Source organism: Bos grunniens, chromosome 3 (genome assembly GCF_055505025.1).
Source record: "Bos grunniens cultivar Pamir isolate PY7600 chromosome 3, Bosgru_T2T1.0, whole genome shotgun sequence".
Taxonomy (NCBI): Eukaryota; Metazoa; Chordata; class Mammalia; order Artiodactyla; family Bovidae; genus Bos; species Bos grunniens.
In genome coordinates this window covers 12,401,286-12,427,037 of record NC_141167.1, presented here as the reverse complement: position 1 = coordinate 12,427,037, position 25,752 = coordinate 12,401,286, and the positions used below count along the sequence as shown (strand labels likewise).

Here is a 25,752-nt window from a genome sequence, read left to right as displayed (position 1 = left end):
CCGTCTCTTTAAGAATTTTCCAGTTTGGTGTGGTTCACCCTTGCCTTCTGTCTGGTCAAGGCGTAAAAGACACCATCCACGTGTCACCTCCTTGGAGTTTTGTTGTTTAGCCATTTCATGCTTGCTTGTGTCTGTTCCATACATCTTCCTTTACAGTTGAGAAGTACTAAGTGCTTGCTATGTGCCAGGCACTAGAAAGAAAATAATGAACAAACTCTTCATGCTCAAAGAGCTTATATTATAGTGGTAGGGGTGGGGGACACAGGCAGACTCTAAGCTAGATAACAGATATTTGAGATCATTTCAACCTGCATTAAGAACTTTGGGAAATAAACGGGGTGTTTCAGGGGTAGAGGTCTCTCCTATTGTTTATCTGCTGTGTGCCTGGTGTGTGACACATGAGAGGTGCTCTCTGAGTATTTGGAGAAGGAAAGAAGGGCTGAGCAGATGACCCTCTCCATCAGTGGTGTCTGTGGGAGGTAAGGTCGCTTGGAATTCCTTTGTAGGATCTGAGAGCTTATGAAGATGCAAGCAGTCTCATTTTCTAATGATCATAATTAAGTCAGAATCTCTTAGTTCAACCCAGTGCCTTGGGGAGAGAGGCACAAAGCATTGGGCTGATGAATTGGCTCCCCACGCTTCCCTCCCTGCTGTGCTCCCCCCAGTTGTGTGCCCACACCTGCCCAGGTGCACACAAACACACATAGACACACGCTAATGAGAGCCCAGAAGAGTAATCACACCCCTACACTGCGTTAAAACAACCTGACCCTGATGTCCCGGAATGAATCCAGTGAAAAACCTAACCCATCACACCGGGCCCCTGGTGTTAAATAGATTGAATACTTTCACCATCATACTTTGTCATACAGTCTTCATTCTTTCTGATGTGTCTCTGGTTCTCAGTGCTGGGGACCAGCTTCTCTGGAGCAGACTGACCTATGAAAGCTTTAGTCCTGAACATCAAATAGCTCACTCCTCGGAACAGGGGGGAAAAAAAAACTTTTGCCCAAATCACTGTAATGTAGCGATTCCCAAAGCATGTTTTCAGTGACATGCTCTGCCAAAAAAGGTTTCCACGGTTGTCAAGTAAGTTTGGGAGATGTCACTTACGCTCCCCACCTTTCAGAGGCAGCGCGCAAGCTCAGTACAAGCCCAGAGAAGTTCTTCGGAAAAGAAACTGCTCAATCTTGTTTAACTTGTAGTTTCCCAAACATTAGGAGGATGGTGGCCTCCCTGCACACTGACTGCAGTTTCCCTAAAACATCAATGACACTCTTTCCCCTCCAGCCAAGGTAGAGGTGCCCATGCCCTCTTCTACCCAAGGCAGCCTGGTAGATGGAGTCAGAACCTGGACAGGGAGGGAAGAGAAAGCAACAGGGAATGTCTCCTGAGCGGGAGAGAGGAAGCCACGGTTCCTTGGCCGAGGAACCCTGGCTCCCTCAGCTGTGGTCCAGGCACCACGGGGCCGCAGCCTGGGATGATGAAGAGGGAGCTACAGGAGGGTCCAGAAAGTGCCAAGGACACCTGAACTGTACTGCCTAAATCCAGGAGGCCAGTCCAAACTCATGAGCTGAGACCCCAGAGGTCAAGATATGTGAGCAGAAAGTGGACTTGGAGCAACTTGGGCTGCATTTGTGGTTTTGGGGTTTTTTTAAGCAGGGACGGCCTGCAGTGTGGGTAGGGTGAGAGCAGATAACAGTACTAACATTTTCAGCATCTTGAAGTCCTGCCTTTAAGAGCTTCCACCTGGGAAAGCTGTGCCCAGGAGGCCCAGCTGAGAGAGCTCATCCCAGTCAGGGGCCTGGTGGGGGTTTGAAGGCGGGTGGGCAGGGCCTGCAGGGCAATGTTAGTGCTGCTTCCAAATCAAAACAACACGTGTTTTGCTCCACCAGACCCCTTTCTGTCACTCCAGCAGCATTGTCAGAGAAGAAACAAAACAAAATAGAGAAATGGAGATTGATTCCATAATTAGTGCAGTTTCTTCACTGTTCATTCAGGATCTCCAGAGATCAATTAGCTTGCTTTTAAGCTAAAAGGCATCTGAATAAGTATTTAACCTGCATAGCAATTGATATTTAAAACAGATGAGGATGGGAGTAATAATGCAGAACGGGCTGGCTCCTTCTTCCTCCACTAATTTCCCAGGTTCTGCTCCCTCTGCCCCTTGCCCCTGCCCACTCCGCATCCCAGTGGCCTTAGATTGACCTGCTGGCATTCTCAGGGCTTGGCTGTGGGTGGGCAGGCTGGCACTGGGGAGCTGCTGGAGGCAGGGCGATCTTCCAGACGCTGACACCCCTGTGGAGCAGGGTCCAGGGTTTGGAGAGAAGCTTGGGTTGGGGCTACATGTAGGGTTCACACCCAGCCAGGGAGAATCAGGTCCTTTCTCTACAGCCATCCAGCTATGTCACTGGGCACATGGCACCCTATCTACCCCTGCAAGGGGCAGGAACCTGGCAGTATGCCTACTGAGGACACCTCAGCCTCAGTTTCCACCTCTAGTAAGAGCCAATCATGGCCAGAGCTGGGGAGAGAGAGGGGCTTGAAAACTGCGGGACCTGGGTGTCTGCCCTGCTAGGCATCTCCATGGCAGGTGGTCTGGAGGATGTTTGTGGGTTTTTTGCTTTGTCACTTAAGTATCAAAGTCCTGAATAGGAATTAGCTTTTAAAAGCAAGTAGTGGGCTTTCCTTGTGGCTCAGCTGGAAAAGAATCTGCCTGCAGTGTTTGAGACCTGGGTTCGATCCCTGGGTTGGGAAGATCCCCTGGAGAAGGGAACAGCTACCCACTCCAGTAGTCTGGCCTGGAGAATTCCATGGACTGTATAGTCCGTGGGGTCGCAAAGAGTCGGACACGACTGAGCGACTTTCACTTTCAGTGCATCCCATGCAACATTTCGGATACACACTCAACAGTTACTCATCTTGGGCTTCCCTGGTGGCTCAGACAGTTAAGAATCTGCCTGAAATACGGAGACCTGGGTTTGATCCCTGGATTGGGAAGATCCCCTGGAGGAGGGCATGGCAACTCAGAGGCAACCCACTCCAGTATTCTTGCCTGGAGAATCCCCATGGACAGAGAAGCCTGGCAGGCTACAGTCCATGGGGTCACAAAGAATCGGACATGACTGAGCAACTAAGCACAGCACAGTGTGTGTGTGTGTGTGTGTGTGTGTGTGTGTATACAGGCACACACTCATGTACTTACGTATGTATTTATTTAACAAATGTATCTCTACATCCTTTCTGTGCTAGATGGTGTTCAACATTGGGGGGGCGGGAAAGAGATGCCTGGCCAACTAAGCTGTGCCCCTCCACCACAGATGACCACAACCTGATGGGGAGGGAGCAGGGCACAGGATACCCAGCACGCGTGAAGGTAGAGAGGATGCATTTGGACTTCAGGGAAGGCATGTTAGTTGGGAACCCCTGAGAGCAGGCAACAAGAGCTAGGATTCGAGTAGTTTATCTGGGAGATGATTCCAGGAAGCATGGTGATGGAGCAGGGAAGCAAGACGGGGAAGGAGAAAAGCCAGTGAAGGAGTGTCATCAGGGGGCTTGTGCTGTGGGAGACTGGGGCTCAGCCTAGCTGTGGACTTTTGAAAAACTGCATGGGTCATGCCCCGGAATTGCACTCTGAGGGGTGAGGATGCCAGGGTCCGTTCACCCGCTCTGTGCATCCTCCACCGAGGCTCTGCTGAGCTCAGCTCCCTGGCTCTTGTGTGCTGTCCTTGCTGGTCTCACCTGCGCCATCGCCAGAGAATGTCCAGGACACAGAAAGCCCAGAGTGGGGGGGGGAGGGCAGAGGAAATGTCTGCAGGTGGCCCCTGGGGGTGGAAGGAGGACATAAAGGACAGTGCCTGTGACACCAGGCTCAGGAGAGATATACGGAAGCCAGGTTTAGAAGGAGGAAATAGCAGGAAAGGCGAGCCAGGCAGAGAAGGAACACACTCGAAGGCAGAGTGGCATGAAGAGGTGGGTGACAAGTGCGGTGACAAGTGTGGTGGACGGAGGTGTCCTGGCGGAAGAGCTGAGGCTGGAGGAGGTCAGGCTGGACCAGGAAGGGCCTCGTATGCCAGGCTTATGGTGGGCCTTTCTGCAGTGGGCAGGCATGCAAGGGGCGGGGCGTGTGACGGCTCCGCCTGTCCAGGAAGTGAGAGAGCCCCACCAGGGCCTCGGAATTCAGGATCATCCTTCCTTCAGCCCCTCCAGCAAGGGCGCTCACGGCCCCTTGGGCCCCTCCACCGCAGCCCCCTTCCCAGCAACCCTGCTCCAGCTCCTCCGCCTGATGACAGCCCATCGGTCATCAGGGTCTCTGGGCAGCACGGGAGCCTCCGGCCATCCTCCCGACACGGTCGATCCTGCAGTATTTGACTTGTGCGTCCCCGAGTTGTACAGACAAAGCTCGGCATATCGCCAGATCAATTAAAACAACTGCCACCGGGCCCCAGGACTCCATCAGGAGCCCTCCCCTGGGCCCCCCACCAGGATTGCAATCCTCTCCTCTCATCCGCTGTTTTTCTGGATACCTCCATCTCAGTTTTAAAGGCCTCCCTGCAACAGCTTCCTTGTCACTGCATAATAATAATTTCTTGTCCTTATGAGGGCTTACAATATGCCTACGATGATTTAGGCCATTTAAGCCTTAAAGTAGAGCTATATTGTAAGTGCTATTAATATCCCTGTGTTCAGTTGATCAGACAGAGGGATGGGGCAGGGAAGGGACTTGCCCAAGGTCACACAGCTCGGAAGTGATGAGATCAATTCCAATCCAGGCAGGCTGGCTGCAGAGTCCACTGGCTTGACTGCACTCCCACCCTGGTTCGGGATCCGGGGTCTTCTCTGATGCTGCCTCTGCCAGGCCCCCACCTCCCTTCATCACCTAATCCCTGACCAGTCCTGGTGATAGAGAAGCAAACCCAGCAGCTCCCCTCCTGTCTGGTCCCCTGCTTCACTCCCTCATCCCGGCCTGCCCAAGCCCAAGTCCTCATCCCCGGGAACCCACCCAAGGCCATTCTCCCCGTCGCTGGTGCCACATTCCTTCCATAGCTCAGCTCTGAGTGGAGACAATGCTGCCTCTTGCATGGAGACATCCATGACTCCCTCTTCTCTGAACCTCCCCAGCTTTCTGTTCACATGGACAGTTTTTACCCTTTTATTCCACAAATCAAAAAATGCTTTGATTTATGCCCCTCCTCTTGTTTCTTCTTCTGAGCTGTGAGTTCCTGAAGACCTGGGAATATTGCTTAATCTCTCTCTGACTCATCTAGTGCCCAGTGGGGTTCCTTGTGAAAGGTTGTAGCCTGTAAACTGCTTGGGGAATGAATGAATGAGTCAACAAACCCACAGGACGGGAGACATTCATACTCCTTGTCTCCCTTCCCTTGCCTAGAACCTCAGAAAGCCCATCCCTGGCCCTTTTCCACTGGGCACTGCTTACCTTCTATAAACCACCTACTATGCCCAGCAGGGAAAGCCAGCCAATGTGTTCCCCAGCTCCTTCCGCTGAGACCAGGAAGCAGCCCCAGAAGCAAGTCCCCAGGCAATGCTGGGGCCCCAGGAGCTGGTGCAGCAGAGAGCAGAGCCTTGTTCTTCCAACCCACAGGCTGCACAGAGCTTCAGGGGCCCCAGCAGGGAGAAGAGAGAACCCTGATCAGAACAGACAGGGAGGCAGCCCCGGGAAGAGGCTGTTAGCAACCACCTTGCTGATCAGTGTCTCAATTAATCTCTATGACACCTTGGAAACTTCAGAAAGAGAACAAAGCAGATTAGAAAAAAAAGAACAGACTCGGGCCCTGGAGGACAGATGCCTGGACAGGTGCCTGGGCCCAGTGCTGGGAATGTGAGTGTCTCCTGGGACTCAGCTGCCAGACAGTGGCAGCACGTTGCAGACCGTGCCTGAGTCTCACTGTGCCAGGGGCTGGGCTGGCTGTGCCAGCCTTTGCTTTGGCAAGGGCCAAATTCAAAAGCACAAAATTGTTCAAGAGAAAGGAAAATCTCAAGATTCTAGACTGGCCCTAGACAGTCCTGACGCCGTGAGCTTAAGTCAGGGGCTCAGTCTTCTGCCTACATCTTCCCTGGGACCTGTGTGTTGTAGACTCTCCAGGGCCACCTGCCCAGAGGGAGTGTGTGTTGGGACAGAAGGAGGTATGGGGTGCCTCCTGGCCCTTCACGATGAGACGTGGCAGGACAGCACCTGGTTGTGAAGGTCACACTCAGCTTAACACAGGCCTCCATAGCTCATCCGAGAGGCGGACGATGCTACCATTTGGGCACATTTCCAGGGACAGAAAAAGCCATCTTAACAATAAGGGTCTTTATGCTCAGGGCAGTCAGAATGTTTCTCAAAACGTCTGACAACATGTCATGATATAGAAGGCGAAGTGTTGGTTGAGCTGGCCCAGCTAGTTTGAGTCCTCCACTCCCACCCAGCTCTATGTTTCGCCGTCTGCATATGAGGTTAGTTTGAAGTGGTGGTTTTCATGATGTCCCTGGTGGAGCCCTGGGAAGGGCTGTGGAGCCTTCTCGGTACCTGTGGCATCCAGCCTTTAAGAGCCCAGAGGACAGAAATGGGTTTGGGCAGGGTGGGCTGGTAATCAAGCTCTCCAGGAAAATGAAGCCCTCCTTTGTAGACCTGCTTGTTCCTGTGGTGTAAACGCACTCTCCATGCCTGATTTCAAGCTGCCAACGGCTTAGCGACTTGCTTTCAAAACTCCTGAAAAGTTAACAATCGTCCCTAACAAACTGGCTTTGGTTGCAGAAGAGAATTTACCGCGTGGTAATTGTCACAACGTCTTTAACCTCCCTGGGCCTCCGTTTTCTCTTGTGTGAAATGGGAGGATAATAGTGTCTATGCAATGGGGTTGTAGGGGTTGTAGAGGCTCTTGTGAGTGTTAATGAAGGGGGTGGAATGCACTCAGCATCATGCCTGGCACATGATCAGTTGTGTTGCTGTTATTATTATAGTTGGTGTTATTTGTTTTACCCATTGGGCTTCCACTCAAGCAAGGTTTTGTTGGAAGAAAACGATCCAGTGCACCCATGCTCCCCATGCTAACATTTTCTGGGACCCATGCACACACGCACACACACATACACACACCCCATCCCATTTCCTCAGCAGCCCTGGTGTCTGCTCCATTTTATTAAAGCAGAAAGCAGTGACAATTATTTTCATAATGAACTGGCTCTTCAAATTAATGCCAATTACACTATGCAATCATGATTAAGATTATGCATTAATCAACGGTGCCAACCTACTTATTAGCCTCTTTAAATAACGATCATGAGGAATGTATAACCATCGTGAGGAATATATGGGAAGGAAGAGAATGGAGATGAGCCAGTTGGATGGGGGAGCTGCCTCAAAGCAGGACGGGGTGCTCTCTCCAGAAGCTAAGACCCAGAGCAGACTTTCTTACATGGGGTGGAGCCTGAGTCAGAACCCGAGCCCATCAGACCCTGAGCTTCCAGACTTCCTGCTCTCCAGAGCCCCCCTGCATAAGTGAGAAAGATCAAGAAGACCAGAAAGGAGAAGGGAGAGGAACCCTCAATAGATGAGAGTTTTTCAATAGATGAGGTTCGGTGCCCCCGTCCCTTCCTCCTAAAGCACTGAAAAGTAAGTGTGGTTGATACTTGCCTTGGATCAATGTTACCCCTGTCTTTGGTCAGGTCTCTCAGATGCAGAGCTTGAGTCAAGGATTCAGGTGCCTAGGGTTGATACGGGGAAGGATGTGCTTTAGGAAAACCCTGTAGGGGAGTGAGCACAGCAAAATAGAGAAGGGGACAGAGCTGGGCAGCCTTGGGTAGCTCTGGTCTCTGTCTGATGTAAGGTGGCAGTGTTGGAAAAGTCTTGGAAGCATACATGCACCACAGTTATACCCACCCTGAGACAAGGGGACCACCCTTTATAGTGATACTGCACCCCGGTATCACTCAGTTAGGGCTGCCCTGGTGGCTTAGAGAGCAAGAATCCACCTGTAATGCAGGACATGCTGGACACTCAGGTTCGATCCCAGGGTCGGGAAGATCCCCTGGAGGAAGGCATGGCAACCCACTCTAGTATTCCTGCCAGGAGAATCCCATGGACAGAGGAGCCTGGCGGGCTACAGTCCACAGGGTCGCAAAGAGTCAGACATGACTGAGTGAGTGAGCACGTCGTCATTCAGTTATTGCCTGCGTTCTGCCCCCAGGGCAGAGGTAAGAGCAGTTCTCTAGAGAGAGGACAGCCGGTGAACAGAACTAAGATTCAAAACCAGGTCTTCTGCATCCAGAACCCACTCTCCGAACCTCTGTGCTGTATCTAAATATTTGCTCTCTGGGTATCCCAAGACATTCAAACTTCAGGGGCACTTTGCCCCTAATGTTCAAGTAGGATGACCCAAGCTTACACTGTGTTTGGGGGATAGAGGTTGAAGGGCAGCCTCTTCCTAGCATCTCTGAGATGCCCTAGGGCTTAAGTTTCTCATCTCCTCTTATTCCAACTTCCTTCTCTGCTGAATTTTCCATGCCCTCTCTCGTCCCAGCTTCTGCACCTCTTTTCCTTTTTCTGCCCCAATTCACCCTGTGCCAGGCTTTGCCCACCTTCCTTCACTGTCCCCAAAGAACGCAAGCCGGGGGTAGTTTTCTGTGACTGGCTTTGGTAAACTATGAGGCTCCTGTAAGTAAGGAGATAACACCACAGCTCAGGCTAAATGGGCACTAAAGTGTTAGCATGGCCTTTCCTGCCGTGAGGTCACTTGCCTTTGCTCCTGGGATATACTGTCCTTTCCTTTCTCCCTGTTTGGGCACACTTCCTATCTACCCTCTTTCTCTTGGGCCCTTCTCACCCATACTCCCCACACAAACAATCAACAGCCTACCTTTGCTTCTTTCACACAGCAATTCAGTACTATAAATGTCTTTTCTTCTCCATCCAGGCCTCAAGGTGCTTTTACCTCTAAGATAAAGACTGCTCTTCACTTGGAAGAGGGGACAAATTGCAGCCCCCCCTGGCCAAATCCAGCCTACCACTTGTTTTTGTAAATAAAGTTTTATTGAAACACAACTGCGCCATTATTTACATATTGGCTGCCTCTCTCATGCTGCAATGGCAGAGTCCAGTAGACCTTCCGGTCCACAAAGCCAAAAATATTTACTGCTGCTTCTTTACAGAAAATGTTTGTCAACCCTTGACCTAGAATGTAGAAGCTCAGAATTTGTTTTGTTTTTTCCTAAATAGCATTGTTTCACCCGTCCTTTAATAACTACTAAGTCCTGGCCACATCCCATGCATTTAGCTACATTGTTTTCTTTCCTCCTGGCAGCAATCAACCTTGGAAATATGTACCCCATTTTGAAAATGGAAAAACTGAGTCTTGGAGAGTGTAACTTCCTCCTGTGACTAGAGCTGGGGTTTGCATTGAGGTCTGGCTGTCTCTGGAGCCTAAGTTGAGAACCACTCCACTCTTGGTTATAACAGCTGACTACCACATGTATGTGCTGCTTATGGTCATCTGTTTATTGTCAGCTGAGTCCTCCTTGAGAGCAGGGGCCCAGGACTGACTTCTCTCATTCCAGCACCCAGTCACAGGTGGGCACATGGCAGAGACCAATGGGTATTCATGGAACCAAATGGTGTAGCCTCTGGGCTTGGGTCTCAGTGACTTGGGACCCCCTCTCTCCTTTCCCCCCGTCAACCTGCCACTGTCTGAGAGGCAGGCAAGGACACGTGAAGCCCTAGGAAATGGCCCTTTCTCCCGTGATCTTTGACTTTCATTTGAGATAGGACTCTGTAATGGCTAGTTTTCTCCCTAGACTTTCTTGGGAAAAGATTTTTTAATGTTTATGTTTTAAAATATTAAAAATAATACTTATTCACTGGAAGTAATTTGGAAAAATCAAGAAACTACAAACAGCAAGATTAAAAGTATCTATAAATCTCTCTTCCCAGAGAAGCTCACTGGTACCATGGTATGAATCCTTCCAGTCTTTTTTCTGTAACTGTAGTTACGTGCTTTTCATTTGATAAATAGGTTTCATACTGTAGTATTACTTTGTTGCCTTTCAGGGGAAGCAGAATGAGCATTTCCGGTATCATTAAGTATTTTTTAAGAGCATTTTTTAAAAGCTTTTTTCCTTATTACCAAAGCTCTTCTTCATTGCAGAACACTTGAGGGAGAAAAGCACTAAAGCAAAAGGAATCCATTATCTTTTTACTTTCTAGAAAGAACTTCTGTTAACATTTTGGTGTATGCCCTTCTGGTATGTCCTTTTTGATTTTAATTGGAATTGCATTAAATTTATAAATTAATTTGAGGAGAACTGACATCTTTACAATATTGAGCCTTCCCTTCCAAGAGAAAGTTATGTCTCTCCATTTATTCAAGTCTTCTTTTATGTCCCCCAGTAAAGTTTTGTAGTTTTCTTGATATAGGAATTGCACGTTTATTGTAAAGTATTTTATTTTTTTGCGGTTGCTTTTGTGAATAGGGTCTCTTTTTTCCCTTGTAATTCCTCACTGTTTATTGCTGATTTATAGGAAGGCTATACATTTTTCTATATACGTTTTTATGTGCTGGCCCCTTGATGAGCTTTCTGTTTACTTTCTACTAGGATTTGATATGATTCTCTTGAGTTTTTAAGAAAATGGTAATAAGCATCTTCAAATGATACTGTGTCTCTTCTCTGATTGCATGACTGTGATTTGCTATTTTTACCTTATATACCACGATTTTGAAGGCAATTTTATCATGGAAGATATGCTTATATAAGCTTGTGCTTAGGAAGAATGGGATAGTGAATCCCTGTGTACTTACCACCTGGACCAACAACCCATGACTTTTCCTATCCTATCTGCATCCCCTTCACTTCCACTCCGCCCATATTATTTTGAAGCAAATCCCGGACACCACATCCTGCCATCCTATACCCTGACTGTTAATGCCTGCAAGTTGTTCTGCCATATGGGTGGATTTTAATACATTGAGCAGTCTTCTGCTTTTGAACATTGAGTTGTTTCTATTTTTTCAATATTATGTCAAAAATATCCTTATACATAAATGTTTATGTGTCTCTAACTCTCTAACTTTTTCTAAATTTGTATCTGTAGAAAGTGGAATTACTGGATCAGATGGTATTTTGATCACTTATTTTCCTTTAAACACATACACACCATCACATGATGGCTTTTCTGATTAGAAATATAACACATGTTCACTGCAGAACTTTTTGAAAATACAGAAAAACACAAAGAAGGAAATTAAAGTCATCCATAATCCTTCCACTCAGAGAGACCTACTCAACATTTGAGGAGGTGTTCTTGTCTTGATTTACGGATGTGCTGCACCCCCACACAGACTCACGTGCGTGCACACTCTGTGTTATGACTGTAACCCGCTGGAATACCAGCATGGGGGTGGGGCGAATAACAGATTTATTTGTTCACTTTTTTAAACATTCAAAAAAATCATTTTTCAAAACAGTGAAACAACCTGGATACCCATCAACTGGTGGTGAATGGGTAAATAAATATGGTACAGCCATAGAAAGTAGTACTGTTTAACCATAAAGAGAGATGAAGTACTGATACGTGCTACAACAGAGATGAGCCTCAGAAACATTATGCTCAGTGAAAGAAGCCAGATGCGGAAGACCACCCATAATATGATTCCATTTAAAGGAAGTGGCCAGAAAAGACAAATCTCTAGAAACAGAAAGTAAATTAATGGTTGCCTGAGGCTGGAGCATGGAGAGGACTGAAAACAATGATTGACTGTAAGTGGGCACCAGGGATCTTATAGGGTTGCTGGAAATGTTCTGAAACTGGATTGTGGTGATGGTCATGCAATTTAGTAAATTTACTAAAAATCATTGTACACCTAAAATGGTGAATTTTGTGGAATTTCTCTATGTAAATAATACTTCAATGAAGTTAATTTTTTTTTTTTACAAATAGAGGTTTATATGGGGAAAGTAAGCAGAAAGAACAAATTAAGAAATCTATTACCTAGGACTGTTTACTGGTGTTGCTTTGAAATGTCTTCTCTTCTTTTGTCACTGACATAAATCCCTCCTCATCTTCCTTTTTATTCTTCCTTCTCTAACGTAGGGTCACACTGCATCTCTGCTTTATAACTTTTGTTTTTCACTTAAAGCTATATCATGGATATTGCCCAATCATTAAATGTTAGCTATTATATGGAAATATATAGCTATTTCCATGTAATAGTAAATGAATGGCAAAAAAAATTGCCATTCATTTACTATTTCTTTGGTGTTGAGTGTCTTTAGATCTACCTCCTTTCACATGATCTGTGTACTCATTGTTGAATTCAGTTACTAGAAACGGAGGTGTTGAGTCAAAGATCTGCAAGTTTTTAAGCCTTTTTATATATTTCTAACAGCCATCAAGGAAGGAGGATGTACTGGCGCCTACTTCTACCAACAGTTAAGCAAATGTCCATTTCTGAATGCCCTGGGCAGAGCTGAGTGCTGCCGTGTATTTATGCTTGTCAGTGGGACAGTCAGAAAACGGCATTTCACTATTGGGTCAGACTGTGTTTATTTGATTATTAGTGGGAATGTACATTTCATCATGTATGAATGGTTCCTTTGTATTGTTCTTTCTTTTTGTGCAAAGCCCATGCTTGCTCTTTGCATATTTTTCATTTGAGTATTTGAGTATTTTCATTCGAGTATGTTCATTTCATTTGAGTATTTGTCTTTTTAAAGAATTTTAAGTGGTTTTTGTAAAATTAGAGCATCAATCTTTACATGTTACTGATATTATTTCCAAGTTTGTTTACCATTTAATTTTGTTTATGGGGGTTTTGAAATCTACACATTTTATATTGTCTCTATGAAGTTATCAATCATTCTCCTTCGATTTCTGACTTTATTGGAAGGCCTCCACCACTTCAATATTATATAATATTCACCTATATTTATTGTCTTTTTGGTTCTTTTATAGTGTTTCTTCCCCTTCCTTCCCTTACTTCCTTGCTATTTAATCTTACTCCATCTGAAACTCTTTTTCTAACTTATTTTATTTAATTTTTTAACTTTACAATATTGTATTGGTTTTGCCATATATCAACATGAATCCGCCACACGTATACACGTGTTCCCCATCCTAAACCCTCCTCCCTCCTCCCTCCCCGTACCATCCCTCTGGGTCGTTTCAGTGCATGAAACTTTTTTTGATATATGGCTTAAGATTGGAATCTTACATTTCTCCCAAATAATTGAATAATTGTCTCAGCACAATTAATGAATAATTCATCTTCTGCCTTCTGATTGGAAATAGCCATCTTTATCATGTCTTAAATATTTATCTCTACTAGAGCCTCTTTCTGGGGATTTTATCTCATTCTATTGACTTATCTGTGTTTTCATATGCCGTTAGGGCTTGGTTTTAATTATTTTGGCATCATGATATATTTTAAATCTGGCAGTGCAAGTCATCTCTCATCTCTGTGTAGGCTGTCTCCTGTTTAGTCTTCCAGATGTATTTTAGAGCTGTTTTGTCAAGTGAAAAAAAAGTGTGTATATATAAGTGTGTTTGTGTGTGTGTACATATATATTCTATGATTCTGATTGGAGTCACATTAAACTGAAAAAGTAATTTAGACACCTCTGTCCTTGACCCTGTCTACCCACCATGACCTCTGTCCTTGACCCTGTCTACCCACCATGACCTCTGTCCTTGACCCTGTCTACCCGCCATGACACGCTTCCTCATTTAACATGCCTCCTATTTTCACGTCTGTCACCCAAAGTCTTTGATTTTGTTGCCATTTTTAATACTGGAGTTGGTTCATGATTAGTTATTTAATATTTGCTGATATTGCAAAGGAAATCCTTTGGCCATTAAGTTTTTGCTGGTTGTTGTTTATTTAAAGTAACACTTAATTTGTGCTCACTGGTCACTGAACTTGAATCTCCTGCTAGTTCTTATTGGTTTTCATGTTAAGGGATTATTTTAAGAGTTTTTAGGAAGGCATTTATATCATTTGCAAATAAGAATGTTTTTCTTCCTAAGAGGTGTGCCTCCAAGTTATATTTCCTTCTTATCTCAGTGGTTAATGGTGTAATGTAACTCTCTGCACACCTTCTCTTTTTTCCCTTTAATGAGCATGCCTCTTGTGTTTCACCATTAGTTGCTATTAAAGACCAATTTGAGCTGAAGATGCTTCAAGTGAGTATCTTTTCTAGAGCTAGATTATTAAGCATTCTTAACAGCAGTAGATATTGAATTTTATCAAATGCCTTCCTGCATTTTGTGAGTTGATCATGTTTTTCCCCTTTGAACTACTGATGCAATGGAATGATATTCATAGATTTCTTTATATTGAACCACACTTTACATTCCTGAAATACAACTCTATGATCATGGTATGCTATCCTTGTAATAATATTCTGGTAAATTCTACTTGCCAGCATTCTACTGAGAGTTTTCATAGCAACATTCATAAGTTGGTCAGTTTTATTTGGATCTGTTTGTCAGTGTCTGTTATCAGGAATTTGCCAGCTGAGTGAAATGAACTAGGAGAATTTTCATATTTCTTATGCTCCAGCACAATTTCTACATAGGGGGATTACCTGGCATCTTATTGAACATTTGGGGGAAGAATCTGGCCCATAAAACCTTCTGAGCCAAGCATATTTCTTAGCATACCTCCTCCTTCACCAGCACACACAGTTTTCCCCATCTCTCGCAGGAGGAATCTTTGAGTATGCAGACGGCCCCAATGCCCAGGTCATGAACGCCGAGGAGCATGCCTTTCGATTTTCTGCCAACATCATCAACAGAAACAGGACTCTGCTGCCCAACACAACCTTGACCTATGACATCCAGAGGATCCACTTCCATGACAGCTTCGAGGCCACCAAGAAGGGTGAGTGTGCTGCCCCCACCGTCCTCTTTCTGGCCTTGGGGGGCATGGGTCTGTGTTTGTTGTCCAACGTCCTTAAAACATACCCAGTCTCTGGCTGGGTTTGGGGATTAGAGCTTTTCTGCCTGGTTTTTGGAGCAGCCTCAGGCCCCGTTAGGCTTAAGTTGAGTCACCTCCCAGGAGCAGTGGTTTGCCCATCAGGAGTTCCCAGGCCACAGGCAAAGGCCATGAAGGGCCTTGGGAAGGGGTGGGGTATTGAGGGATGGAGTCTGAGATGGGTGAGGAGGCAGCCCAGGTCTTTACAGCCTCTGAACCAAAGCCAGCATTTTCACATTTACTTCTTTCATTGAAATCCTGCCCAGTAAATCGGTATTTAAAATATATATAAAACAGATTATGTAGAGATTCAAACATGCAACATTTACTTGCCATAAAAGGACTTGCTAAAAACAAAAACAGCTGTGTCTGTGGCTGCAACAATTTGACCCCAGTGATGGATGACACTTGAAGTCTGACACTGACCTCAGCTTAAGTATGTTTCCCTTTTTTTTTTTTGCTACATTATAACAATAAAACCATAATTCACAAAAATAATTGTAGTAAATCCAATCAAACAGTTTTCACCATGCTGCTGCTGCTGCTAAGTCGCTTCAGTCGTGTCCGACTCTGTGCGACCCCATAGACGGCAGCCCACCAGGCTCCCCCGTCCCTGGGATTCTCCAGGCAAGAACACTGGAGTGGGTTGCCATTTCCTTCTCCAATGCATGAAAGTGAAAAGTGAAAGTGAAGTCACTCAGTCGTGTCCGACTCTGAGAGACCCCATAGACTGCAGCCTACCAGGCTCCTCCATCCATGGGATTTTCCAGGCAAGAGTACTGGAGTGGGGTGCCATTGCCTTCTCCAGTTTTCACCATACCTGAGTTTTAAAAAATCAAAACTAAAATATTGGGCTATATTCTTTCACGGTAGTGACGTGTTTACAGTAAACTCTAATGCCTGTACAGAAAGGACTGGAGAACTTTATTCCAAGATCCTCAAGGAAAAATCATGGTAATTTGTCAATACATGAATGAGCTACCAGTTTCCAATGTGGCATATAGCACATCTGAGTATACAAGTATGCTCTTTTGTTACTGTCTTTTAAAAATACCACATACATATATTTAAATGGAATTTAATTTAAAGGCCTAAATAACTTTGGGAATAACTTCCATAGAACCCTAGAGGTCCATGGAACTCCATTTAAAAAAACCCTCAGACCTAAGGAGTCTTGGTTCCCAGAGATAGCTAGGTCATTCATCCCATAATATATTTTTATAGACCCTCGCTTTTCTTCTTCAAGGCCCTTATCACAATTTGTAGTTAAATCATTGTGGATATTTAATGTCTTTCCCCTCCTTGCCAACACCACTGAAAAGAAGTTTCTCTCTTGTTACCTGATATAGCCTGGCACCTAAAAGGCTGGCATATAGTAAGTGCTCAATGAAATGGCCATTGAATGAACCCGTGAATGAGAGGTATGAGGATAGGGCACAGGAGGCTGAGCATCACTGCCCGGGACCACTGCCCAGGCTGAGCTGACTGTGATATCCATGCATCTTGGGAACACGATCCCCTTGGTCTTTCTAAGGGCTTCGCAGTAGCTAATCAAGGTCTCCTGGGCTCTCAAGTGCAGACCTGCCAAGGTGCTGCCTGCTCCCAGCTCTTTTGCAAAGCCCCATTGTAAAGTAAACCTCTCCGTACAGAAAGGCAGAGCAGCATGGGCTTGGAGCCAGACAGCCCAGAGTTGCACCCTGTCCACTCTTAGTTGTGTGACCGTGCACAAAATACACAGTGACTCAGTTTTTCTCATCTACAAAACGGGCACACCTCTGTGATTAGAGCAGTGCCTGCTTCATACAAAGTACCATCAGACTTTGTTCCTTTTACACTGGTTGCCTTGCTGTCCGCCCACTGAACCATCAGGTCAGAGGCTTCACACCTTCAGGCACTTTCCCGTTGGTGGTCCCTGTCTCACCCACCCTGCTCCTCCTTCCCTTGTGCACTGAAGATCGAGGGGTCTCTGATGTTGAACACAGCTGTCACTGAGGTTTTTGAGGCCACTGCCTCAGGGCCAACCTGCACACAAACTACAGGCACCCACCCTGCTAGCCTTGAAGAGTGGTCCTTCCCCATCACTCCATCACTCAGCTTCTCTGGTGCTGGCGTGCTCTCCTCCCTACCTCCATCCTCCTAGCCATCTCCCAGCAAGCACTGCGGCTAACACCATGCAGTCAGGTCTCCATCTCCCTGCTGAGAGTCCATGCTGGCACTCTCTGCCTGGCCTTGTCCAGCTGGAAAATGGTTGACCTCAATCAAAACTGCTCAGTGAAAAGGTCAAAACACAAAACCGATGCCTGGAGACAGAACACAGAGACCTGTATGCACACAACCACCCCAGAGGACCAGGCTGTGCCTTCTGTCCATTTTCCCTAAAATTCACTAAAAGGCTATGATGACTCTCTAGTGGTGTGCAAGCCATTCAGCGCAGAGACCTTGCCCAGCAGTGAGCCAGGAGCAGAGTTTCAGAGCCTGCCGAGGAGCTTCCTACTTTCCCTAAGTAGAATACCAATATATACTTCTCTGAGTCTCGCTTCCTTCACCCTTCAATAGATCTTGAGATTCATCTCTGTTGTCAGATGTAACAGTAGTCTCTTGTTATTCATTGTCGCATAGTATTCCATTATATGAATAGGCCACAATTTTTAAAAAGCAAATTTACTGTTGAGCATTTGAGTTGTTTCCATGTGAGGCCACAGAGTGGTCCTGCTGTGAACATTCTTGCTGATGTCTTTTGGGCACAAAAGCGCACATTTTTCACTGGAGGCATGCCTTGTTGTTGTTCAGTCGCTCAGTCATGTCCGACTCTTTGAGACCCCATGGAATGCAGCGTGCCAGGCTTCCCTGTCCTTCACTATCCCTCAGAGTTTGTTCAAACTCGTGTCCTTTGATTTGGTGATGCCATCCAACCATCTCATCCTCTGTTGTCCCCTTCCCCTCCTGCCTTCAATCTTTCCCAGCATCAGGATCTTTTCCAATGAGTCAGTTCTTCGCATCAGGTGGCCAAAGTATTGGAGCTTCAGCTTCAGTATCAGTCCTTGCAATGAACATTCAGGGTTGATTTCCTAGGATGCATACCTAAGTGGAAATGTGAGGTCATCCACCGTGCATCTGTTTAGCCTAACAGTTTTCCAACTAATTGCTGTACCAATGAGCACCCCATGCCCCTGCAGTAAAGCAGGGCAGTCGTGGTTGCTGTACGTCTTCGCTAACTTGTGCTGAAGTATGTTTTATTTTTGGTGGTTTATGTGGTGGACGTCTCACTGTGGTTTTACTTTGTATTCCCCTGATGACCAGAGTTATTGAGCATCTTTTCATATGCTAATAGATCATTTGGAGCTTCTCTTTCCTGGAGTGCCTTTTGGAGGCTTTCAACCACTTTTGAAAATTGAATTGCTTGTCATTTTCTTATTGATTCGTAGGAGTCTTTATACATTCTGGATACGTGTCCTCTGTTGCGTATACGTACTGCATATATCTATTGCCAATGAGCTTGCCTTCTCACTCTTAGTAGTATCTTTTGAGGAGCAAAGTTTTTCATTTAAAGGAGTCCAATTTATCAATGTTTGCCATTATGGCTAATGCCTTTTGTGTTCTGTTTTTTTCTATCCTAAGGTCATGAAGATATTCTCTTATGTTCTCTTCTAGAAGTTCGATTGTTTTATCTTTCAGAGTTAGCTTTATGATCTGTGTCAAATTGGTTTTCTGGGTAGGGTGGGAGGTATGAGTTGAGGTATATTTTTTCTACATAATGCTGGTGGGAGTGAAAACTGGTTCAACTTCTCAGGAGAACTGTGTGAAAATATTTACTAAAGTGGAATATATGTGTGTAAGGATATTCCTAGCCACTTTCTTGATAATAGCCAAAGTTGGAAATAAAGGAAAGGTCCATCAACAGCAGAATGGATAGATGGGGGAGGGTACAGTTATACAATGGAATTGAATCAGCAATAAAAACAGAAGCAACTCTTGCTATGCATACCATCATGGATGAGGCTCACAGACATTGTTGAGTGAATGGACAGTGATTACTTTTGGAGGAGGGAGTCCAGTGGATATAAACTGGAAAGGGGAAGACAGAACCTTGTTAGGTGTTGCAAATGTTCTGTATTTTGATCTAAGTGGTAGTTACGTGAGTACAGTTATATGTAAAAATTCATGGAAGTCTGTGCTTAAAATTAATGCACTCCACTGAATTATATTATATCTCAATGAAAAAATTAAGTGGCTTCTGTCTACCATCACTCTCCCTTAATGTCCTTCTGATAACACACCTAAGACAGACCCCTACTGTGGTTAGAATCATCGCCGTCTGACCCTGAAGGTATTTCTGCTGCTGGATCATACTCCCCATTGGGTACCCTCTATCCCTCGGGGAACCCCGTGTTCTGTGATCTTTATTTTTCCTTTTGATCTTTGGTTTTTGAAAATGTATTTCTTGGGAGCATCATTAGGACTCTTCCAGGGGGGTGAACTTAGGCCTCATTCTAATTAACCCAATGATAATTCATTTTTTCTAGGCAGAGGTTCTCGTCACAGCTGGACCCACCCAGCCACCTCAGGCCCTGTGGGTTGAGGGGATGCAGAGGCACAGAGCCTGGCACTGCCTGCCTGGCCAGCCCTGGTTGTATCAGTCCTTCCCTCCACATGAGGCCCAGAAGGTCTTTTCCCATTAACAGGGACATTCACTTATTGTCTTTATTTTTAAATGTTTTGTGGAAAATTAAAAGAGTGACTGCCAGGCAGTGCCTGAGCCAACAACTCAGAGAGCGTCTGACCGGAGTGAGCCTGGAATCGACCCAGCCCTCCCCAGGCTCCTCTGCCTTCATTTATTCTCTGGGCAGCTCAGTTCCTTTTAAGACACAAATTGATTGGGATAATTTTTGCTATAACTACAATTGCCATGGAAAGGGGGCGGGGGAACTGCATTCAGGCTGTGGACTCCTGCAATGACTGTGAACCACTGAGTTACTGTAAAATGACCAGAAAATGGATTCAAAATTGAAGTCACAAATAATGTAATTACTGCTGTGTGTGTTCAGAGCTGCCAGAACAAGAGTTGGCTGCTGCCCTGGAAACATCTGGAGAGAAAGCTGCTGCTGCTATAACCCTACTCTCGTCCCTTTGGGACAGCAGTATTCTTCCAAGCCGGAAGCCCCTAAGAGGGTGGAAGGAACATGAAGGGGATGGGAAAAGGGATGTGGAGAGAGGTCACAGAGAAGGAATAGGTGAAAGGCAGGGCTTATACCTCCTATAACCCAACAGTGGGACCCAGTCATTGCATCTCTGGCAGAATGAAACCCAGTGTGGTCACTGTCATCATATCACACTGTCATCACCGCTATCAACACCTCAACACCAGTGCACATCACCACAGTCAGTATTACCACTGTAGTCATGGTATCACCTCCACTCCTGAAGCATCAGCACTGCCAGGAGCAGCAGCAGCAGCAGCACTGCAGTGACAGCAGCGTCTTCATCACCAGTCTCATCCACGCCAACATCATCACCACCATCACTGTTATCACCATCAACATGGTCATCACCTCCTCTCTCATCAGCACTTGCATCACCATCTTCATCCCTACCATCGTCATCACCATTACTTGCGTGACATTGGCATATTTATCATCTTCAATCCCCTCATCACCGTCCCACCGTTGTTACAGCACCATCACCACTCCACCCCCACCATCACCATCATCATCAACAGCCTCACAACGTGGTCTGAAGACACCATCATGACTGTCGTAACTGTCACGGCAGTTACCTTTACCATCGCACAGTCAAGATCGAAATCCTTTCCTTCAAGATCCCTCTTACAGTCCTCTGCCCAGTTGGCTCTGTGCTGGCCTCCAGGCCTACGTGTGCCATCCTCTGGAGGCACAGCCATGCTGCCATGGTCATACTCTTGGCCCTGTCTAGGGGTAACCAACAGACAGCTCCTTGTAAGGGGTGTGGACAGAGCTTGGACATAAGAAGTAGGGTGTCCATATGATGAGTTCAAGGCCCTTTATGGTTCAGTATGAAACTAGTGATCAAAGAGGAGGGGGCAGGGAGTGGGGGAGCTGAGGCCACCTCTCCCCACATCACTGAGTAGAAGTCTCCATTCTCACCTGACTTTCCAGGTTGTTTTGAGCATATTTGCCAAGGTAGAAGGAAAGGGCATGTTTTATAAAACAGTTTGTTAGCTTGACCTAAAGTATTTAAGTATTTAGCCACTTGATACATGGGCCTCTATTTGATCTCTGGCCCTGGGCTTTGCAAACCTTAGGGGTGGGTCAGAGCCCAGAAGGTCTTTCCCAGAGGCCCTTGAGGCAGCCAGGACATGTGTGAATGCACTGCTCATCCATGTCTTGCCTCCTCCCACATGCATCATGTGCTCATATATGTGCACACTGTGTCATTCCCATGGCCACAAGCTGGTGGGTGTGCTCATGCTGCAGTGAGGGTTGCAAGTGACAGAAAGCCAATCCTAACTGGCTTAAGCAAAAAGAGCACGTATTGGTTCAGGTAACGGAAGTCCAGGGTGCCACTTGATCACGGGGCCCACATTTCTTTCTGTCTCTTAGCTCTGCTCTCCTCCACAATGACTCCATTCACAGAAAAGCACCGGGGTTTTTCTGTGAGCACTAGAGGCCTACACTACCTCCAGGTCTTAACTCCTCCCAGGTCCAGTTATAGCAGGAAGTTTCCCCTTTTCAGTGAGAGATCTCATGCCATCCCATTGGCTCCAACTAGTCACATGACCAGCCTCCAAACCAATGACTGGCCTGGGGGTGGTGAGTGAACATTTCAGCTAGAGCCTGTAGCCCTACCGCTCAGAGGCTGGAAGTGGGAAAGGCAGTGGAGCCCAAAGGAAAACTAGAGATAGTTGCCAGAGAAAGGGCAGTGGCTCCTGGGGAGCCCTCCCTATGACCGCCCCTGAGGTCCCACTTTATGGCTCTTTTAGGCATGGTCCCTGCATGAGCCTATGCCCTGCTTTGAGCCCCAGCTGCTCTGGTTCCTACTCATTTCATGCTTCTGCTGTGCCCACTGTTTCTTGCCCTTCCCAGAAGCATCTGCCTTCTGACCTGCCTAAGCCCTTGGGCCTCCCCCAGGATGAGTAGCTGTTTGAAGGCAGGGATTCAGCCTCCATTCACTCAGCAGTTGTCAGTTAAGCACCAGATACTGTGTTAAGCACTGTTGACACAGCGATCATCATTTCTATTTCATGAGTGCTGTGCTGTCTTTTTTTTAACTGAAGTATTACAGTGTGGTTTACAATGTCGTGTTAGTTTCAGGTACACAGCAAAGTGACTGAACTACACACATACACACATATACATGCACACACATATACACACATATACACACACACACATATACACACACACACATATACACACACACATATATACACACACACATATACACACACACATACACACATATAATATTGAGTATAGTTCCCTGTGCTGTACAGTAGGTCCTTGTTGATTATCTGTTTTACATATGGCAGAGTATATCTGTTAATCCCAAACTCCTAGTTCATCCCTATGCCTCTTTCCCCTTTGGTAATCATAAATTTGTTTTCTGTGTCTTTGAGTCTATTTCTGTTTTGTAAATAAGTTCATTTGTATCTTTTCTTTCAGATTTCACATATAAGTGGTATCATGATATTTGTCTTTCTCTGTCTGACTTCAGTTAGTATGATAATCTCTGGCAATTGGCATTATTTGCAATTGGCATAATCTCCGCAAATGGTATTATTTCATTATTTATGGCTGAGTAATATTCCAGTGTGTGTGTGTGTGTGTGTGTGCACGCACACATGTGCACGCATGCATGTGCCTCTGTATGCCACATGTTCTTTATCCATTCCTCTGTTGATAGACATTTAGCTTGTTTCCATGTCTTGTTGTAACTGTGCTGTGATGAACAATGGGGTACACATACCTTTTTGAATTAGAGTTTTCTCCAGACACATGCCCAGGAGTGGGATTGCAGGGTCAGTTGGTGACTCTACTTCTAGCCTTTTAAGGATCCTCCATATTGCTTTCCATAGTGGCTACACCAACTGACATTCCCCTCCACAGTGTGTACTCATTATCTCATTCAACTTTCCTATGATTCTCTAAGGCCAGGATTATTACAACCCCAGTTTTGAGATGCAGAAACTGAGATTCAGAGAGCTCATCAGTGATGCAGCCTCAGAGGGGTCAGCAGGATCACAGCCCCTCGTGCTCACAGTGCCTGGCTGCCTGACGAGACAGCACTGACCCCTGTACTGTCCTTCCCTCCCTCCTCCTGTTGCAGCCTGTGACCAGCTGGCGCTGGGGGTGGTGGCCATCTTCGGGCCGTCCCAGGGCTCCTGCACCAATGCCGTCCAATCCATCTGCAACGCGCTGGAGGTGCCCCACATCCAGCTGCGGTGGAAGCACCACCCACTGGACAACAAAGACACCTTCTACGTGAACCTGTACCCGGACTACGCCTCTCTCAGCCACGCCATCCTCGACCTGGTGCAGTATCTCAAGTGGCGGTCGGCCACTGTGGTCTATGACGACAGCACTGGTGAGTAGCCACGCCTGGCTGCACCAAGAACAGGGGGTGAGGGTGGCAGAGCCCCGGGATCGGGTTCTTGGCTGCTTGTTCAGCTCAGCCGCCCTGTCCACACTTACACCCAAGCCTCATCCAGTCACACTGATGCTCGCCCTGCACTCACCCACAACCCCGTGTGCACCAGCCACACTCACCCAAGCTGCTTCACACCTGCCCTGAACTGCCCCCACCCCCACCCTGGCAGCATGCTCCAATCTGCACTCACACCTGCATGGCCACGCCCACACCTGCCTACACCCTCACATTCACACATTCTCACCAGAAGCACACACATCCAGCTCTGTGCTATGGGGCTGTGAGCACAGACTCTGGATTCAAACCAAACAGAGCATGATGTGGGCTGACCCTGCACTTAATAGCTGAGCAGCACACAGCAATTTCCTCTCTGCCTCATTCTTTCCAAAGACTCAAGTCCCAAGATGTTTCTTAGCCCTGGCTCTTAGAGAGTGACCTTGGCAAGTCACTTAACCCATCTGGTCCTGCTCTGCCATGTGACAAGTCAAGCACTATAGCAGCCAGTTTGGAGAGAGCCCTCCAGCGCTCAGCTCCCTGTGATTCGATGTCAGCTCTTGATTACCTCCTAATGGGGAGTCAGGGTATGGGGAGAGATTCCCGCAGAAGAGATGCTCAGAAGTTGTTTCGTTAACTGGGATTCAACAAGCATCTCTTGAGTTCCTGCTCTATCCGAAGCGCCAAACGGTAGATCCTGGATGGCAGAGATCCCCCCGACCCCTGCTCACTGCCCCCAGCCATCGAGAGGCACTGCTGCCCAGCTCCAAGTCTCGGCCTGCGTTGCCGCAACCCTGTATTTTTGTCTGTCTTTACGCACCACTATGAATGATTGTCTGTCTTGGAGCCTGTTTCTGCCTCCAGACCATGAACCTTCTGTGCCTCCGGCATTTAGCGCAGCGCCTGGTACAATGAATACTTTTAAAATATTTGTTGAGTTGAATTGAGCTGAAAATAAAATGGAAATAAACTATAATTAAATATGGCAGGAAACGGCATGTTGGGCCCTGGTAAGGAAGAAGAAATAAAGATGAAGTTATCCCATCTTCTTTTGAGAAGTTAGTCATACTGAAGGGGAGTGAGTGCCCACCCAGAGCTCACTGGTCTTTTCCAGGCCATCATAGCTAAGAACCAAGTGACATGTTCATACAGTCAGAGCTAGAAGCACTTGGGGAGGGGAGGCTCCATGACCTTGGCTAGTGTGGGCTGACACCAGAGGAACAGTGACATGAGCCTGGCCTTGAGGATGGGTGGACAGGAAGAGGAGTCATGAGGCATTATACAAGGGAGGAACAGCAAGGGGTCCCAGTATGGTAGGTGGGAGGAAAAGGTCAGATACACGGTGTGTGTCAGGCTGTGGGCAAGGTCTCTACAGTCTAGCTTCAGAGTTCAGACTTTATCTTGTAAGTGGCTGAGGACCACTGAGTGTTGTTGAACAAAGACATAGAATAATAAAAGCAGAGTTTTAGAGGGTGGCACTGACAGCTAGGCAATTTGGCCACCTGATGCGAAGAACTGACTCATTGGGAAAGAGCTTGATGTTGGGAAAGATTTAAGGCAGGAGGAGAAGGGGACAACAGAGGATAAGGTGGTTGGATGGCATCACTGACTCAGTGGACATGAGTTTGAGCAAGCTCCAGGAGTTTCTGATAAACAGGGAAGCCTGGCATGCTACAGTCCATGGGGTTGCAAAGGGTTGGACGCGACTGAGTGACTGAACTGAACTGACAGCAATGTGCAGAGAGTTAGAGGGAGAATGTGGAGCAAGAAGACTGGGACAGAGGTGGCCATTTTGGTCCAGGCAGGCACAAAAGTGTTGCTTGGAAGAGAACTTGGGGCCAGCATGGGAGAGAAGAAGTAGATATGAACGGATCATATTGAAATTATGTAGGAGTGTCATGGGCACGGAGTGGCCACAGTAGACACTCACATAAACTGCTGCCCAGCAGGACTGGGGCCTCCATAGGCTGGATGCAGGTAGAGAGAGAGGCTTTGTAGAGGAAGATGCTGTGGCATCAAGGTGGTCCTGGTGAGACTGGTCCCGGCAGATGCTGAGATCTGGAACCTCCTCTCCCCATAGATGTCTAGCTCTGACTGTATGCTTGCCTCTGATGACCAGTGGCTTCTGGGTGGGCACTCACTCCCCTACAATATGATTAACTTTTTAAAA

General features: G+C 46.6%; 1 protein-coding gene across 2 annotated transcripts in view; it reads left to right on the top strand.

Annotated features, from left to right (window-relative positions):
- The window catches only part of GRIK3 (glutamate ionotropic receptor kainate type subunit 3), a 248,779-nt gene that overhangs the window by 137,086 nt on the left and 85,941 nt on the right, over positions 1-25,752 (top strand). For both annotated transcript variants that reach the window (XM_086394212.1, XM_086394211.1), the window contains exons 2-3: positions 14,697-14,873; positions 23,268-23,525. In XM_086394212.1, the coding sequence (XP_086250338.1) occupies positions 14,697-14,873; positions 23,268-23,525 (435 nt within the window). The remainder of the gene's footprint in view (positions 1-14,696; positions 14,874-23,267; positions 23,526-25,752) is intronic.